Genomic DNA, 20931 nt, shown 5'->3' with positions numbered 1-20931 from the left:
GCTAAGAAAACAAAATAAGGTGATTTTGACGTTTACCAGGACAACGGCAGCTGCAGGTCCTACAAACGCGTAGAGTAGTCCACCTTCAAGAGAGAGCCAGCAGCTGGAAATAACATCAGATAGAAACTAACAAACATTAGTGATAAGTGTAAGCCATGGAGTGTGATGCAAATAACTTGAATTACACACTTAGCCTTGGAATTTTGGCAAGTTTCAAAGCTTTCTAATACACACACACACACACACACAAAGCAAAGATGTGGAAGAAGCTAAAATTAGAGCAATTCATGAGTGAGAAATGATATATACCTCTCATGGAAAAAAAACTTTTATCATAAGGCCTTTCAGGCAGTTAAAGCATTTTAGAGAAATTACTCTTGCTGTGAGATTTTTATATTGACTTCCAGTACAAAGGTGACTATTAAGTTTTGTAAAATGCTGCTTTCTATCCGTTATAGAATCTTTCCAATATACTTTTAAGCAAGAACAGTGTTTTTTAGAGTCAGACATGCCATTTACCCAATCCTCCTTGAGGCCATTGAGATACTGGGCGAAACTGATTTAAAAGCCATCATTACAGCAAACAGGTAATTTACAGTTTCCATGATTTTTTCTCTTCTAGTTTTACTTTTTCCCTAAACTACTGAGAAAATTCACTAAAGATAAGCTTTGATTATTAAATTGACCAAGAGATATAGGTTTGTATTGATAGGAATGTGGTAACCCAGTTATATAAAAACATTTCATTCTCTCACAGCATAGGTACCTGAGGAGGACATGGGGCTCATAATGGAGGCTTTGCAAGGTTTCATGAAGAAATGGGAAAGTGAAATAAGGATTCTGAACAGTGCTGCAGCATTGATACCCTAACCTCTCTTCATCTGCACGTGCAAAATCCAGGAGAGTCAAAGGAGGAAAGCATGAGGGACCTACTAGTCACTGCTGATGTAAAGGGTCATGCCCACCATTTCACCCACCTTTTCAATGTTAATTTCAGTCCACAGAATTGACATGCTGCCTTCAAAATTAACAACAATTTAATGATAACTTGTTCGATATTTGTTCTCACAATAAACCTCTATATTGGTAGTGGTGGCGGTTACATGACTTTGGCATTTGTTAAAACTCACAGAATTCTAAACCTAATAGGGTAAATGTTACTCTATGTAAATTATACCCCAATTAATATTTTTAATCTAGGAATTATATATATATATATATTCATAACACAAATGTATGTTCATGTGAGCATTCAAAGTCTACATTTAGTTACTGTTCTTTAGCATACAGCGTACGGATAAAATTCTGCTTTCCCACTTTGAACCTGACAATTTAATGTTAATTTTTAAAAACAAAATACCTGGAGAAAAAAGTCATTCATCTGATAGAACACTTCAGTTTGCCGATTCTGAGATTGCCACTAAATTTCTACTATGTTTTTGTGTAAATTAATCTTCAAGCTGATAACATTACTCATTGTACTGTATTTGATTTTAATCAAAAGCTCCTTGAAATTTGGAATCATATCATCCATAATCCTACTTCTTTCCCCACCCCCAATGCAATGCCTTTCAAAGACCAGATTCATACCAAAGGCGTCACTGATGATTTATTTAACTACAAACATGATGGATCACTGTGGATAGACTTACTAGTGATCAGTGCCATATCCTTTCGTCCTGGTGAAGCCTACTGATGTGGCCACTACTAGTGCTGGTAAACCTGTAAGAAAAACATTGTCACACTTCACACTACGCCACAACCACTGTGCATACTGGCTCGAGAAAAGTTAGGACAAACTGGAATACTTAAATCGGAGGAATAGCTATAGATGAATCACTTCATAAGGAATGTTTCCATTACAAAATTTCTTTCAACTACAAATCTATGAGAGTGACAGCTGGGTTTTTAACTCAGTGCACTTTCTCTGATGTTGCTAGGTTACCACCACATTTGACATGAGTTTAAAAGAAACTAATAACAGAGATTTAGTATATCTTTTAAGTTATTTTTCCCCCTAGGGGTTCACACTGTTATAAAGAAAAATTATAGTTATAAAATGAGAAAGGCAAAAAAAAAAAAAAGGATGTCCTGGTGTGTTGGAATATCACAGTAGTAGAACATTCAGTTGGCCACATTTTGATCCACAACCAAAGTGAATCTTATCACTTAATTCCTTATGTTTTACTTATAATAACAAGAATGTAGGAACAGGATTAAGGGCCCTAACTAATTATTTTGGGCTTTCTGATTATTCCCCTTTAATAATCCTGAATGAAGATCAGAAAATATATGCCAGTTTCACAGACCTCCGGATAGGTATCACTCCATGCATTCTCAGTTCCTCTTGGAATTCACTTGCCTGCATACCTGCACCAATTTTGACCTAACATCTTTTAGTTATGTCTATATGAATCTACCTTACTCAAGTTCAATGGAACCTCCCTATGTTTTGGTAAAGAGAGCTTAATCTAATATATGTTGTTTATATTCTTTTTTTTAAGTTTTGGCCATGCCTTCTTTTCTGAAAGACCATGATTGTAAAATCTATCATCTAACCACCTTCTTGCATTCTCTCCATCCATCTTTTTTCTCTCCCTATCATTTCCCCCAATTCCTGCTATTGTCTTCTGAGTCTTTTCAAGTGACATCATATTCCTTCATGAGATTTAATGACAAGAACTATGAAGAGCACCTCAAGGGACACACCATATTTTTAAACAAATACTGGTCTCTCTCTCTCTCTCTCTCTCTCTCTATATATATATATATATATATATATATATGTAATAAAAGGGTAATGGGTAATATGCTAATTAGACTGGACATCTTCCAGACATCTTTCCTGACCAAGCCGGGCCCAAGGGAAGCCAGTCCAGGTCCCAGGAGCCTGAGGGTGGCCTGAGGGAAGCCAACCTGGGTCCTGGGTGCCTGCCGGCAGCTGGAGGAGGGAAGCAGCCCGGGTCCCAGGTTCTGGAGGGAAGCCTATGCCGGCAGCTGGGGAAAGGAAGGCTTACTCTTGCATGAATTTTCGTGCATTGGGCCTCTAGTATATAATTAAATCATAATATGCCATGTCATTAGTTGACTTTTTTTAATTAACTAGAAAAATTTCATTAGGAAAAAACATTCTCTTGGGTCATAGCTAAAGAATTAATATTCTTCATCCTATACAATTTAGATTTTTAAATTTTTTTCTAAATTTACTTTGACTTAATAAAACTCGTATGCCACCATTCTGCCCATTCGCAGACTTCCTGATAATTTAGCATCATCAGTTTAGCACTTTTGCTACCCAGAGTCATTTAATACGAGCTCTAAACTTGAAGACCAGCTGAAACCTACCCTTAAGATCTTTGGTAATGCTATTAAATATGGTAGTTGCCAATCCTAATAATCGCCACTTCAAGGAAAGTCTTCTTAACTGCAACCTATATGTCTTGGATCTATGGTACTAGTTGATGAAAAAATTCAATACCAGTCCAACTTTGAAAGGCCTTTGACATGAAATTCAGGCAAAAATTTTATGAAAGCGTAAGTAGAATACATTTTCTAATTTCTTAATGGCATTCTCATTTATTCTATTAGGACAAAGAGCCTGAATACATTTATCAGACATGACAGACCCTTGCTGAAACCTGATGGATAATCCTTAAGTGTTCTTGATCCTATTTTTCCCAGCATGATTTATTCTGGTATTGTAATAAATCCACTTATTTGTAGTTTTCCAGGCTCCCTCAAGCATCCTATTCTCCAGTCTCTGGTATATTCAGTATTTATTGTATATTTGGTCCCAAGTTCTCAGTGTTTTTAGTGTAAGTCTTTTGAAACTCAAAGCAAACATCTTGGGATTTTTCTAAAACTAGTTTCTTAAACTAAACAAATAAATAAATTTTAATTAAACATTAGAATTGACCCTATGAAATGCATAGACTTTCAAGATGTCTAATTCATAAGACAATTTAAGAAAAAAAATTCCTATTAAAGATGGGCAAAGAATTAATTGATTCTCAGTTTGTCAACAATTCTGCTTTTCCTTTGAGGCCCCCACTGACTATACATGAGGTTTCATTCAATCTCTAAGTGGGTTTTTCCCCGTGAGGTGAAAAGCTGTAGTCTTTAGTAGTTCTGAGTGCTCTTGGAATGAATTCCTCAGAGTTTTCTTGTGGGACGTACTTGACTAGTGTACATGACCTTGAGCCCTGAACATTTTAAAAGATTTTGCACTTTCAGAACATATCAGCATAGAACACTGCTTTTCTCAGCCTGTAGGTACCTCAGGCCTCATCTTACACTACTCACGGATGATTACCAGCTATCTATGTAGTCATCCAATATGTATTCCTTGTTAAAGTTCCAAATGCCTAAAAAATGTTAAAAAATGGCCAACTTCATATATTTCCACTTCCATATATCAAATTACATACAAATTAAAGTAGTCTTAGAATAATTATACTCTATTGCTTTATTATATAAGTATTCAAAGTCATCGTAACAAGATCACGAAAGGGTTTATCATCATGCTTACCCCATCCAAGGCACAAAAAGCGTTTCCTTATAAGCCGTGTTCTAATTTTTCCAGTTACAGCCATATATGACTGCCAAGCCTCCGTCAAAACCCAACAGAATGAAGCCAAGAAGAAAAAGTGCAAAAATGCAGTGGTGGTTGTACAGATGCTCTGTGGAAACAAAAAAGACCCATGGTGATTACGGAGGGAATCATGTGTCCTTCAGAGGACTGTTAATCATTCCAATGCATTACTTTTATTTAAAATATCTACCTCCCCTCTGTGACAGAGTAATTATTTACAGAAATTAGAAACCCTGTGGTTTTTATGTATATTGTATGTATGATTAAAAAAAAATTCTGTTTGTGTGTTCAATTTTTTATGAGAAGAAGCCTAAATGTAAATTTAAACTCGGGGGAAATTAAAATTACTGCTTTACTTGAATGTTTTCTTGAAAAATAATTATGGGAATGGTCCTTTCTTTGGTTTAATTTAAGTTACAGACATCTCGCATAATTCTTTGGGCTACATTCTTTATCCTTTTTTTTTTGGCTGATAATTCTTTGTTGTTTTATCTAAATCAAAGTTAAGATTACATAGCAACAGCCTTTGAAAAGGAAAAATTACTTTGCTTTTATACAAGTGTGATATTCAAGGTATAAGAACAAAGCATAAAATGGTTTGGCTAATGGCCTAGTACAAAATAACATGTATTTTAAAGCACTTAATACATTCTCTATGTTATTACATTTACATTACAATGTGTGTCCTAATTAAATCATTTTGAAAAGCTAATCTAGTCGCTGGCAGTACACAGTCATGATTTCACAGATATTTTATGCAACTTAATCCCTCTGAATGTGCCAACCATTAGTTATTTGTGACTTGTCTGCAAAGATGAGCAACTTCATTTTGGTAAAGGTGGCTACTTATTTCACTATTGGTATAATTTCTTTGTGTAAATCTTGTTATAAAGCAAGTCTTTATAAACCAGAACTAGTCACCAAACTAATTTTCCCTTTGTCAGTTTCAGTCTTACTGTTTCTAAAAACGGAAGAGAGTAAAACCCAGTAGAACAAAAAAAATAATAAAAACTCATAGTAAAGAAATAAAAATACAACCTTCATCCTCCCACTTTCACTCCACACTGCTAAAGCAGAATTATCTTTTTAAAATTTAGGTCCAAATTATTCACATTATTTGCTTATTCTGGTGAAATTCACCAGATGTTAATTTAGCTTTCCAATTCTTTTAATCCTATATAAAGAAATGTATCATATTTATCTCGCCAGATTGTTTTAATAATGAAGGATAATGTATAGAAGCTGAGTAGCACTGTGGTAGGCATTTAGCAAGTACTCAACTGACTATGACTATAATTATCATCATTTTTAATAGTACTAACAAAGGAGTTACCATTTTTTCAGTTTGCAATTTCTTATTTCATACAGTACTTAAACCTACTTAGTACTTATGTTTATTCTTACAAAGATGATAACTCAGTATGATGAAGTATTGATTCCTAGCACCCACTTCCTCACACCTTTACTCCTGTTTCAGGCATAGTGTAGTAGCTTTAACCAACTGAGATTCCCGCTATATGTGAAACATTGAGGTTTAAGTTTAAATATCTCCAGGATGACTACTTTGCTCATTCCTGATCTACAGTAGCTGATCTCAATTTGAATTTCAAAGACCTCTTCCATTCAATATCTAAAGACTAGTTATACCTTCTAATTCATGTGCCATTTCCTTCCACCAGTTTATCTAAATTGTGTGGGCTAACAAACCTATTCCTTCTCTATTTTTAAACTATCAATATAGGGTTATAAAAAACAGTGTAAAATGTTGAAATGTTAAGTGATAATTGCTGGAAGCCCTGCAATTTTATAATAACAAAATGCTCAAAGTCTCAATACAGAGACTTCTAATTTGCTTTCTATATATGACGTTTCCTGATACTTGAATTCTAATACAAATTGAAATACATGTAATTGGGGGCTACTGACATTTATTTCAATAAATTCATGTCTCTCTGGACAACAACATGGCTACAACATGTGTGGGAAAATATATAGTAACTAGATAAGGAAAACCCATTTCGATGGGTAATAGCATTTTACTATGGTCAGATGAATATTCATAAATGTCTTGAACTTGCTCCAAGTATGCAGGTAGACTATTTCAACCTAAGGCATGTGTGGATTATAAAGGTCTAAAATCACAAAACTAATCTTACATGAAGAGTGTACCAAAATCTAAGATCCTAAGAAAGAAAACAAGCTATATTTTGCTTCATCATCATGTGAAGAATCAGTATAAAATCAGATACTCCACATAAAGAAATGCACACTGATTTGTCTACTGACATGTTATATTTGCTAAACTATTGTCACCTGTCCTGTTCTTGTTACCACTGGCCCTACTGTCATGGTCTCCAGAGTTAACAGCTTCTCAGTCTCCGTGTGTCTGTTCTTCAATCCTACCACAGCCAGGTCTTCACAGCTCACCATACCAAATGTGAGACTCATGAACACCTCAAGCTCATCATCCTATTCTTCTGCTCCACCTGCTTTGTTAAATCCCAATCTGGTCCTGCTTTATAGCTGATGAGTGTGATTAACAAATATTGCACAACTTCAAAAGTTTTTAAATTGGAAAACTGATCACTGTTTATACCTCTCACCCATGTGTATACCCTTCACTCCAAATCCTTAGAGACCACAGGAAAAGTTGCATAAGATAACTGGAAAGAAAAGTACACTCTGTGGTAGACTAGACACTGTCAGAAATGCCTAAAAAACAGAAAGCAGATGAGCTCCCATTGGAGGATACCACAACACAAAGCTAGATATTGGGAGCACAGATTAAGACATGGAAAGTGGGAGATTTAAGATACATAGATGACACGGAGGTCCTAAAATTGGTTTAAAAGTACTTCCAGAAGTATGAAATAGAGGAAACTGGGGGGAAAGGCAGCATTTAAGGAAATACTATGGGAAATTTTCTTAGGACTTTAAAGATCCTCTTGGCTAGAGGTTAAATTAAAGATGAAACACACACATACACAAACACCCCCGCTAGATATATTGTGACAAAATTTGTGAACATCAAGAATAAAGAGAAAAATCTTAAAAAGCTGTCTGAGTCAAAAGAAATAAGACATTGGACTCCATGTGAGCAACCCAGAATACAAGACAATAGAATAGTATCTTCAACATTCTAAAGAAAAAAATAACTTTGAAGATAGAATTCTATACCCAGCCAAACTATTATTTGAGAGGCAGAAATAAAGATATTTTTAGAATCAAAAGGAACTTTGAAGTTTACTATCTAAGATTCTGTCTGAAAGAACTGCTGGACAATATAAACCAATATTAATCAGAAGAAACCCAGGAGGAAGGAATGAGATAAAAAAAAGTAAAAGAAGTAATGGATAGCAAATAAAGGAATAAAATACAATAAGTACAAATAAATGTTCACTATTTTTAAAATATGCAAATATTAATATTTACATTTTAAAATATAACCAGTTGGACATAAATACTAAAATAATATTAATGAGGGTTAAAAGGTGGGAGAGATGAAAGTTACCAGGGAGCAGGGGAAAATGAAAGTATGCTGAGCCTCTTTTTTTTGTTCTCAGGAATATTAGAGATACTGGTTAACTCTACATGTTATTAAGAAATGTTTGCGCATTTATGTTAACAATGTTTGCCCACCTTTGCCTACCTTAACATTAGCCTTACATAGAAAATGAAAATAGGCTATCTAAAGAAATCAGAAGAAATTTAATAAAGATAAAAGTGGAAATTAACAAAATAGAAAATGTTAAAAAACTTTAAAATTGATCTATAAAATCCAAGCTGATTTCAAAGGCTAATAAATTCCAGGTGGGTACTGGTAATACCAAGGGGAGCCCTTTTTGAATTGTATGATTTTCTTACCACTATGCTGTCCACCTAAAATTAATACAAAATAATAATAAATGTAAACTGTAATTGAAAAAAGAGATTTATTTTTATTTTATGTTCTCTTTCTCCCAAGCACCCTACTAGATTTTTTTCTTAGCCCCGTGCAGGTAGGGAAGCATGTCACCGAGTTCTGGCCAAAGGTATATGGGTATCATTGATGTACACCACTTCCAGGTTATTCCCATAAAATGACCTATGAAGTCCTCCATGCTTTTACTCTTTCCTTATTAGTATCCAAACAAAAGCTTCAGTTAGGAGCTCTGAGGCCTCAGAAGACATTAAAGCCCCAAGATGAAAGAAATTTGTGACACTGAATGCACATATTAACTCTGGTTGCCACACATTAGACTGTGACATGAGCAAGAAATACACTCATCCTATATAATAAAAGGGTATTATGCAAATTGACCCTAACAGCAGAACTACTGGGAATGACTGGTCACTAAGACACACACTGACCACTAGGGGGCAGATGCTCAATACAGGAGCTGTCCCCTGGTGGTCAGTGCGCTCCCACAGGGGGAGCTCTGCTCAGCCACAAGCCAGGCTGATGGCTGCCAGCACAGCAGTGGTGGCAGAAGCCTCTACCGCCTCCTCAGCAGCACTAAGGATGTCCGACTGCAGCTTAGGTCTGCTCCCTGCTGGTAAGTGGACATCCCCCGAGGGCTGCCGGGCTGCCAGAGGGATGTCTGACTGCCAGCTTGGGCCCGATCCCCCAGGGAAGCGGGCCTAAGCCAGCAGGTGGACATCCTCCGAGGGGTCCCAGACTGAGGCCGGGCTGAGGGACCCCCCCGAGTGCACAAATTTTTGTGCACCGGGCCTCTAGTACCTTATAAAGACAAAAAAATAAATGTCACTTTGGAGTAAAAAAGGTAGGTAATAATAATAATTGTTATTATTTTGTAAATCAATCAAAATTATAACTAATGTTTGTCAGATTGGCAAAAAATATATTTTTTAATGTGCCGCAGAATTTTAGTAATTAGTTTATGTGTGCCATGAGATAAACAAAGGTTGAAAATCACTATATTAATTGAATTTTATAACTAGCCCTGGTGCCAGGGACACTGAATCAGTTTTCATTGAAATGTCATTTTAAAAAAATTGTTTGAAGACAAATCAGAAAAAAAGAAACAGGAGTAGGGTGAAAAAAAATTTATCCATAATGAAAAAAGCCATTTTTTATTTGTAGTAAGAACTATGCCTCCATCTTGAGCCAAAGGGCCTCAAAAAGTTCCAGGCCTCAAAAAAATGAAGGCAGCATGAGCTAAAGAAAATCTGGTTTTAGCAACAACAGCTGCTTATAAAGACATGATAGCAAAATTACACGATATGATCATCAAACAGGTGGTCTTTTTTGTTTTGTAGTGGTGGGGGGTGAATTCTCAGTAGTGAGTATTAGTTTATTAATTCCTTTACTCTAAAACCTATGTCATTAATTTTGTATTATGTTTACCTAGTTTTGCTATTTGCTGATGAATAGTTTATCTTTTGTTCATAAACTTGGAGAATCTGGAAAATAAAAGATCAATAAACATCTAAACCTTTGGCAAGTGTGATTTTTTTTAAAGGTGGTAGACAAGACAAAATAAATAATATTAAGTTATTAAAGGGCCCTGGCAGGGGGCTCAGTTGGTGGGGTGTCATTCTGTACACTAAAAGGTTGTGGATTCCATTCCCGGTCAGACCACATACCTAGGTTATGGATTAGATCCTCAGTTGCAGTGTATGGGAGGCAATTGTTTGATGTTTCTCTCTCTCTCTCTTTCTCTCTCTCCCTCTCTCTCTCTCTCTCTCTCTCTCTCCCTTTCTCTCTCTCCCTCTCTCTCTCAAAAATATCAATGAAAACACATCCTTGTGTGAGAATTAAAAAATAAATGTTATTAAAGGTATCATAACAGAAGAGCATGTTACATACACACATAAAATTGAAAACTTACATATAACGTCATTTTTCCAGAAAAACATAAATAATCAAAATTGCTTAAATGGCCCTAACCAGTTTGGCTCAGTGGATAGAGCGTCAGCCAGCGGACTCAAGGTCCCAGGTTCGATTCTGGTCAAGGGCATGTACCTTGGTTGCGGGCACATCCCCAGTAGGGAGTATGCAGGAGGCAGCTGATCGATGTTTCTCTCTCATCGATGTTTCTAACTCTCTATCCCTCTCCCTTCCTCTCTGTAAAAAATCAATAAAATATATTTTTAAAAATGGGTTAAATGGATATAAAAAGTCATTTTAGAAAAATTGAAAGGTAATAAGAAGAAAAATCCGTCAAAATGATAAAAATTTTAGAAAAATTTATAAGCAAATTCTAACAAATTTAAGGAATATATAATTCCCATTTTATAAAATATTTCCAGGCCACAGGAAAAGGTTAGAGGCATCTGACTCATTTTACAATGCTAGCATAACACTGACACCAAAATAAGCAAAAAAACTATATGCCACTTCACTTATCTACATAAAAGTTAAAGTATTAAAAAAGATCAAAGCCAGAAATACAGTAAAAGCATAACAAATTGTATCAAATAAGTGTGTCCAATAATGTAGGATGATTCAACATTAAAAATTATCTCAATAAATAACTTATTGTATTAACAGATGCAGTGGTTCTCAACCTTCCTAATGCCGCGACCCTTTAATACAGTTCCTCATGTTGTGGTGACCTCCAACCATAAAATTATTTTCGTTGCTACTTCATAACTGTAATGTTGCTACTGTTATGAATCATAATGTAAATATCTGATATGCAGGATGTATTTAGGCAACCCTGTGAAAGGGTCGTTCGACCCCCAAAGGGGTCACGACCCACAGGTTGAGAACCACTGGATTATAGAAATAAATAAATGTGAAAACATTTGATAAAATTCAAAAACCCAATTATTTTTTAAAAAATCTTCTTTGCAAATTATGAATAGATAACACTTTTACTTAATAAAGTTTATCACTTCAAAACCTATGATGAAAATCATATTTAATAGTGAAATATTCAAAGCATTTTCATCAAACATGAATTAGAGAAGTATGTCCATCACTACTTCTATTATATAAGAGATCCTCACCAAACAATACAAGAAAAAGCAACTGGAAAAGCAGAGATAATACTGTCATCATTGTAGATATAGCCTTATTAGAAAATCCAAGAGGATAGACTTGTAAACTATTAGAAATAACAAGAAGAATCAATAAGGTGGCTGGATATAAGATTAACATGCAAAAATTCTATTTCCTGCACATAGATCAATATACAAAACTAATTTTTCTGCACACCAAAACACCTACTGGAAAATGTAAAACAAAATTTCTAATGAATCATAACAGATTTATCTCTCTTCTCCCTCCAAAACCATGTTAAAATGAACAAGTTATTCAGCCACAGGAAAAAGAAAACAGGTGGCAGACAACAGTGAACTCATAGTGTGGATAAATTCAGAAGATGTTGAAGGAAGAGGGTATAACTGACTTATAGTGGCAGAGAAAGTATAGCCCAAATGCTTGTAGGGTATGAGGATGGGGTTGAAAATACTGATTGTAATAGACCCATAACTCTGCAGACCTTTAGAAGAGTCTAATACTTGGAAAAAGTAAAGTCCAAAAGAGAAGAACATAAAATTACTAGACTAGTACATGGGACTGAAAAAGAGAAAGGTTTGAAAAAGTATATACATAATAGTTGAAACTGTGCTTCTTACTTAGCTCAAAATGTAACCCTGCACTGTAACAGGGATGTTTAGTCTCTGGAAAACGGAATGAATTGGGCTCTAAACTCAAGCACCAATCTTATTAGTGAGTTGATTTACAAGCAGATACACATGTATGTATTGAATCATAGGGCCCTCCCCTCACTCCTACTCTCAGAATGTCCACAGATCAGAGATTAAAATTATTCCCTAGAGAGGAAAAAAATCTTCATACTCTGGCTCATCCTTGATTAAAATACTGTCAAATCTACCTTTCAAGCCCTGGCCAGGTAGCTCAGTTGGTTAGAGCATCGTCCCAACACGCCAAGGTTACGGGTTTGATCTCTGGGCAGGGCACATACAAGAAGCAACCAATGAATGCATAAATAAGTGAGCAACAAATTCTCTCTCTCTCTCTCTCTCTCTCTCTCTCTCTCTCTCTCTCGTTCTTCCTTCCTCTCTCTCTCTAGAAAAAAAAATCAATTTAAAAAAAATCTACCTTTCAATAAGTCTATCTACCCATGTAGAGCTTCAAGTCATTTTTTAGAGCTTTGCTTTTATATATAAATACATAGCCAAGGATAGTCAGATAATTGAGAAAACCTTCCAACATGAAAAAAAGAAGTAAAGCAAAGAAAAATGATAAAATGTGGGGAGTGGGGAGAGACAAGAGGTAACAGAAAATAAAAAACTTCAAAGAAAGACTAAGTTCTTTAGAAATGGAGAAAAAAATTATACCTATAAACAAAATTAATAGGGAAAGGTTATAAGGCAAAAGAAAAGGTCCTATTAATAACAACAACAAAAAATATAAAACAGCTCTAGCCAGTTTTTCTCAGTGGTTACAGCGTCATGTGACCTGAACAGTCATGGGATTGATTCTGGGCAAGGCGCATACCTCGGTTGCAGGTTCGATCCTGGCCCTGGAGAGCCCAAGTGGGAGGCAACCAATCCATATGTCTCTCTCTCAAGTAGATGTTCCTCCCTCTCTTCCCCCATCTCCTTTCCACTCTATTAAAAAAATCAATGGAAAAAAATATCCTCTGGTGAGCATTAAAAAGAAAACAACAACAAAAAAGACAACTATGAAACACCTCAAATACATTTAACAAAAATGTGTAATTGCTTCATGTAGAAAATTATACCTTTTAATTGCAAGACACAAAACAAGATATGATTCAGTTGAAAACATATTATGTACATGATTTGGAAAACTTGACATTTACAGCATATAAATGTTAACCTTACCCAAACTGACAAATATATTCAATGCAATTCCCATCAAATCCTGATCACATTTTAAAATTGTTATTGATTTCAGAGAGGAAAGGAGAGGGAGAGATAGAAACATCAATGATGAGAGAGAATCATTGATGGGCTGCCTCCTGCACACCTCCAACTGGGGATCAAGCTGCAACCTGGGCATGTGCCTTGACCAGGAATTGAACCTTGACCTACTGGTTCATAGGTCAATGCTCAACCACTGAGCGACACTGGCCAAGTTTAATAAATTGTTGCTTTTAGTTTGACTAGACAATTCTCAGTCATAGAGAAAACCAAATACAAAGAATAGTCCAGAAAGTAAAAAAAAAAAAGCGGGATAAAGGGTTATTCTAATGATATAAAACAGAATAATATGTGTCAGATGATCACCATCCCTGGTTTGCACATGACAGTTTGAAGAGATGAAGTAAACTGGCCAACATTCATGGTTAATGTGTGAGAAGCATTGCCCCTGATCCAGAGCTTGTGCAACTTCTTAATCTCCTCACAGTGCCTTTTCACAATATGATTTTTTTCATTTATAGTCTAAATTTTACAATCATTTTTATCCTTCTCAAGCCCCAGCTTTCTATTTTACTCTCTTATACCATGTGACCTTAACTTCTACATTACTGATGAGGTACAGACCGTTCATATTCTTGACATATCATATTTCCTGTGCCCTTCATATTTCCTGTTCCTCCTTTCCAAAGAAGGCCCTTCCCCTTCCAGGCGATGGTGTAAGAGAGCTAAGAGGCAGGTCCCTGGAGTCACACTGAGAGTTCACAGTAAATGAGTGCTTCATTTACTGTTTGTTACTTAAAAATCTCCATGCTTCCCTTTCCTCATTGCAAAAAATGAGAATAACACCACCTACCTCAAAGGATTGTTGTAAAGATTAAATGGCATGATGGATATAAAGAGCTTGATCTATAGTGATGTCTCTTGATCCCATATTTGGACAACTATATACTCTCCTCATTTAGTTAGTGCCTATATTCTTATATACATAATCTTTTAGCCTACAAATTTGTTGAATCTTGATTTCAACCAACCAACCAACCAACCTCCTTTATATTTGTCTATTCACACTGGTTCTCAATAGATGGTTCTCTCCCTTTCCAACTGTGGTCAAATTTCTTGAAAGGTTCAACTATATACATCAACACCTTTAATATGCTCACATAGTTTCTCCTTGTAATCTAGCATCTACTCTGAATTGCCCTTCCTGGGGAATTACCCATGACTTCCTAATTTCCAAAGCTAATGAATGGTTTATTTTTTTAATTTGACATAAAAACTTTGGACCTCAACATTCTCACTTATAAATGATAAGATTTCTACTTTATGATCTTTAAAGGCTTTTCTACCTCTAAAATTCTACTATATCATGAATATTCTCTAATTAAAAATTTCATCAGGGTATTCACTTCTTCTTGAATTTATTTTAGCAATTTATGTTTTCCCAGGAAATTATCCATTTCATTTATATTTTCCAAAGTAAACGATTGTATATAATAATCTCATGAGTTTTAAGAAATACTATTTTTCGCATTTCTAAGGATGCTTATCCATGTTCCTATTTTTTATTAGACTGATAAAAGATATCTGTTTTACTTATTTCAAATATTAATTATACTTTAATTTCAACTTGAAAACTATTATTACACTATTATAGTGATAAATTTCTTAAAGTGTGAATTATAATTATTTACTTTTTTTGTCTGGCAGATTTCCAAAAATTCTAATACCAAAATACTATGTTTACCTTATTCCCAACATTCAAATAAATCAGAAAAATGGTGTTGCCTTTGAAAATAAGCAATTTTAGACACTTGCTTTATAAATATTTCAAAAAGCAAAAGAGAAAATGCTTTTGATGAGAGACACATGATATTAAAAAAATCCTCCATGGAATACACAATGTAGAGAAGCTTGCTTTTGCTAGAAATATAATAACTAGAAATTGAGGTAAATCATGTTAGGAGGATATTTTGAAACTCTCTAATAGTATCAATATCTGTATACTTTAACTGATGTATTTATGAATAAATCAGAAATTATTTGCAGTTATTGCAACATTTCAACAATTTTAGACAAACTGAAATAATTCCTCTATATGAAACAATTCTTATTTGATCAATTTAGATAATTTCCTCCACTCAGACTGATATGTCTGTAATAAATACATTAGAAATATGTATATCTTGCTATTCACATGGAAAAAACAGGTATAAGACACATAATTCTGAGATACATTTGTAACTGTTTTCATATGAATGATACTTTGGGGGAAAATTCTGGTTCATCATCATAGTTATTTCAAAGATGGTCTTTTAAAAGCTATGCTATAATTGTTTATTTACATTATTCAGAAAACACTAGTTATTACAGACTTAAAATGAATTATTCTGAGAGTGAAAATGATAATGGATAAAAAGGGCTTTGCACAAAGATAATAATCACAAATAACAGGTGCTCAAAAATGACAGCTGTTAATAATACCAAAATTAAAAGCTTAATCAAATATATGAATGATTTTTATTTGGCAAAACAAACATATTTGAAGATGTTTGACTGCATTCTAAGAGGTGATGAAAAACTAACTTATCAAGCAATTATTCTGCCTTAAACATCAATTTTGCAACAATAATGAAAAGTAATTATTTTATGAACAAGAAAATAAAGCTTAGACAGGTTAAATAACCTGTGTGAAGTTACACAGGTAGCAGATGAAAAAGCTTATGCTCTTTTCACCACGGTATGTTGCCTTGTGCTGTGAAGTATCTTGATTGTGGTAATATTAATTTTAATATAGTTTAACTACATTCTTTAAGGCACCTAAAATACTTTTTTAAAAGTTATTTTTATTTTTAATTTATTATTATTGTTGAAAGTATTACAGATATTGCCTTTTCCCTCCTTCCCACTACTGACACCCTCTCTTCCCCACTCCCTCCCCAGGCCTTCACACCAATATTAGCTGTGTCCATGGGTTATGCATATACATGTAAGTTGTTTGGTTAATCTCTTCCCACCCCACCCCCTTCCCTCTGAGACTGGTCAGTCTGTTGCATGTTTCCATGTCTCTGGATCTATTTTGTTCATCAATTTATTTTGTTCCTTGGATTCCATGTGAAAGTGAGATCATGTGATATTTGTCTTTCTCTTCTTAATTTCCAAAATACATAAAGTACTCATACAACTCAACAAAAGGAAGCAAAAAATCCAATTAAAAAATGGGCAGAGGATCTGAACAGACACTGCTCCAAAGAGGACATACAGATGGACAATAAACATATGAAAAAAATGCTCAAAGTTGCAAATCATCATCGATGCAAATTAAAACAACAATGAGGTACTATCTCACACCTGCCAGAATGCCTACCATCAACAAATGACAAGCTGGCGAGGATGTTGAAAAAAGGGAACCCTAGTACACTACTGGCAAGAATGAAGGCTGGTACAACCACAATGATAAATAGTGTGAAGTTTCCTCAAAAAATTAAAAATGGAACTTCCATTTGGCCCAGTGATCCCACTTCTAGGAATATATACTAGGAAACCAGAAACACCAATCAGAAAGGATACATGCACCCCTATGTTCATAGGACCAGTACTTACAATAGCTAAGATCTGGAAACAGCCCAAGAACCCATCAGTAGATGAGTGGATAAAAAGGCTGTGGTACATTTACACCGTGGAATACTATGTACCTCAAATACTTTTTTGAAATAAAATAGTGTGTAGCTAGTAAATAGGTGTTATGGTAAACAAACAAATGATATTACATGATGGAGCCTCATTGTCCAAATCACCACCAACTGAAAACAACAACAAAAAAAATGCAACATTTAAAAGTAGAGTTTTGGTACGTAGACTCTATCAACATATGTGCAGATGTACTTTGAGGTTATCAGGATACATCACTACAGTCCAAATGAGACGAATTATTAAAACTAGTGGGTGTGGGGAGGCATGAGACTTGGTTGGAAAGTTTGTAAGAAGGACATTCTGAGAAAAGGGAAGTGTGCGGAAATCTGCCCACCCTGTTTATCGGAATTCGGACTTAGGGGAGTGCCGAAGGCGGTGCCCCTAATTATTCCTTGACCTTTCCAAACAAGTCTGTGCATGTGCAACCCCCAGGTGTTTATTGGAATCATTATGCTTAATCTTTGGGTGTCCTTGCTTAAAGGACACTAGAAACACGCGTGTCTTCCCAATATTACTTACCCTACTGATTGTATCTAAAAGATAAACTTTATCTCAAACTGCTGTTACAATAAAAGCCCAACAAGGCAGGCAATTGAGGCTGTCTGGTTCCTTTAGCCAGGCAGTCCCTTAGTCCTCTCTTTCACAGCACACAGTTGTGTCAGAGTAATCATTCATTCATCGCTCAGGGTCTACTGGTCAGCCCCGGCAAGTGGGTACTGTGACCTATGGTCACCATTTCATTAAATGAAATGAAATGTTCTATGTATTAAGGATTCAATCAGAAACTTTTTGTTATGCCACTTTATTCAACCTCCCTTATTCCACAGCTGCTGTGAAATGCTACACCAACAGCTAGATCATTTGTAGACAACTGACAAATGTGTCTCACAGACCCAAATATTTAGCATTTTCTCTCTTGTGTGTACTGGAAACTATCAATTGAAGATATATGATGGGCTTTTAGTTCTTTCTTAAAAACTCTTGGCTTATTATTTAACAGAAGTTGCAATACTTGATTTCAAAGCTATGACACAAAACTATGATGAGAAACATTCTATGATCCACTTTTTGTGAAAAATGTTGGAAGCTATTTTCTGCATTATCAAAATCTCTGTCATAAGACTGACCCTTATAAGTAAAAGAAATTGCTAATATAAAGTCATTTATGATATTAAATAGTTAATGAATAAATAATCAATTCAAGCAGTTTATAAATATGAGTACCTCAGACAATAATAACATATTGGTTAGATTTTATAATTCAATATTAAAATAAAGTGGCACTAATAAAAATAAAAATACTAGAAAGATGTCAATAGAGATAAAAATTGGTTCCACAGATGTCGAAAGAATGTGTCTTGCAGAAAACATGTTCATAATTTGAAAACCTTCGAAAGTTTGTCACACATAACAGGAAAATCTGGTTCTTGGAAATGTGTCCTTTGGGAATCCAAACATGTGTGCACCATGCATGGCAGATGTTTCATTATATACTGTTATCTCCAGGCTTAGGAGATAACAACTTTATTCAAAATGAAATATACTTAAAGTCATTTGCTAAATTAGGCCAAGAGTTCAGTTAAAGCTTTACTAATAATTCAAAATGTGTTATAAGCTCAAAGATACCTCTATGAATTAATTAACACTGTGTTCTATATCTGTAGAAGGAATAGTTTATCAGTGGGTTTATAACTCTGATGTAAGCAAGCACCATAAAGGGTCACTCAAAAAGAGGGATAATAGTAACGCATACATGAAGCTGCCTTCAACTTGTAACAAGCGAGCAAACAAAACTCTGTCACCCTGTTGCTGGGGTGTCTAAGCTTTGAAAATATTTCTTTGATGACTTGGAAGGCAGAGGAAGATAATGCTTTCCTATCGAGACCTTTTATTTATTCTGCTTATCAAGTTTAATCAACAGTCTATTTTGTGTCACAAGACTTTTTAAATGTGGAATGAAACCAATTTTGGATGAAATGGTCTTCGGTCTGAGAGGTAGGCTAGTATTTCTCAACTTTGGTTGCACAGCGGTGTAACCTGGGAGCTCTAAAAAAATGAGTATCAGCGTTACCCCCTAAGATTCTGATGTAATTGTCCAGGTGCAGCCTGAGTGTTAGAACTGTTACGGCTCCTCAGATGATTCTAATGTTCACCAGGGTTCACAATCAGCAACTTAGACAGTCATGACTGACTCCTGGCAACTGAAGCTTACCAAACGAGTGACTTTGAACCAATTATTCAACTTCTCACAGCCTTAATCTTTCATCTGTCAGATGGGAGTGAAACTATTACCACATAGGGTCATCTTAAAATTACAAATAATAAGTGTAAGTGCTTAGCTTTCACTAGGTTTTAAAAAGTATTAACAATAATGAATATGTACACAAATTCTCAACCTATTATAGTAACTTATCTAGATTTAGCCAGTTCCTAAAATTCTAAAAAGAGTAACAAAATGGAGGTCTCTGCTATACATTCATATTTTAATTTAGGATGCCATCCGAACTGATGGACATCTTCATAAAGCCCGCTTTGAAAACAAAATCAAATAGCTAACAATGAAAGGTGTAAAAAAAAAAGAAAAGGCAAAAAATAGAGTAATGCTGTCATTGCTGGTGTGTAGGAGGGAAGCAAACTATCATTTGACTGGGTCCTCTGAACTTGTCCAGAACCCTGAGGAAAATGCCTGCGGTTGAACCACACCACAGGTGACTTGTGCTAAATGCCATCACTGGGCCAGTTATGAACTCTGGGGATGATGACTTGTGGAGATCTCAAAGAACTTGTACTCCAAAGTACCAACTTTAACCCTGAGATAAGAGACTCCCAATTGTGCCTACCTGTCAATCTGAGCCATCCAACCCCAGATATTTCAAGCCCAATATGTCTAAAAGTGAACTCGTCACACTTCCTCTTAAGACAGTTCCTCCTTTTGTGAAAGAACACCATCATCCACAACCAAGAACCTAAACATTGTCCTTGTCATTCACCCATTACCAATTCCTGTTTGACTATAATTAATAATAATATCTCTTACCTCTGTTTGCATGACCCTAGATGACCCTGAACTAGTGGTGAGAGAGTGACATTTCCTGGGAGAGATCACCCTTCTGTTGGCTCTTGGCAGGAATAAAGTAACAGCTCCAGAGCTGGGTATGGCAAGATTCCCCTGCCCCCTCCCCTGAACAAGTTAATAACAGAAAGATCTTAGAATACATCTGGCATACACTAAGTGATAAATATACATATGAATTGTAGTTATCATTACTTCTACAATTATTAGAAGAAAAGGTGGGTATGCGATGTATTTTTACAATGAGAGGTATTAAAGTATGTTTACATGTTAAGGAAAGGAACAAATAGAGAGAAATTGTGAGTAGGAGTGAGAGGACTACAACTACTGGAAAAGCGTGATAGAAATGAATTCTAAAGTATATGAGAAGAACTGGCCTTGGATAAGAAGAGAGTCTTCTCTTGATTTAAAACAGGTAGGAAAGTGGGATTACTGGGTCAATTATCCCACTTATAGGAATATATTCCAAGAAATCAGAAACACCAATCAGAAAGGACATATGCACCCCTATGATCATAGCAGCACAATTTGCAATAGCTAAGATTTGGAAATACCCTAAGTGCCCATCATCAGATGAGTGGGATTAAAAAACTGTGGTACATCTACACAATAGAATACTATGCTGCGGTAAAAAAGAAAGAACGCTTACTATTTGCAACAGCATGGATGGACAAGGAGAGCATTATGCTAAGCAAAATAAGCCAGTTGGAGAAAGAGA

General features: G+C 35.2%; 1 protein-coding gene across 2 annotated transcripts in view; it reads right to left on the bottom strand.

Moving 5' to 3' along the window:
* The window catches only part of ADGRB3 (adhesion G protein-coupled receptor B3), a 677464-nt gene that overhangs the window by 53039 nt on the left and 603494 nt on the right, over positions 1-20931 (bottom strand). For both annotated transcript variants that reach the window (XM_006089322.2, XM_006089323.3), the window contains 3 exons: positions 4529-4679; positions 1653-1722; positions 37-103 (listed from right to left, as the gene is read on the bottom strand). In XM_006089322.2, the coding sequence (XP_006089384.1) occupies positions 37-103; positions 1653-1722; positions 4529-4679 (288 nt within the window). The remainder of the gene's footprint in view (positions 1-36; positions 104-1652; positions 1723-4528; positions 4680-20931) is intronic.

Source organism: Myotis lucifugus, unplaced genomic scaffold (genome assembly GCF_000147115.1).
Source record: "Myotis lucifugus unplaced genomic scaffold, Myoluc2.0 scaffold_59, whole genome shotgun sequence".
NCBI lineage: Eukaryota > Metazoa > Chordata > Mammalia > Chiroptera > Vespertilionidae > Myotis > Myotis lucifugus.
Note: the sequence above shows the minus strand (reverse complement) of the source record. Positions and strands in the feature narration are given on the sequence as shown.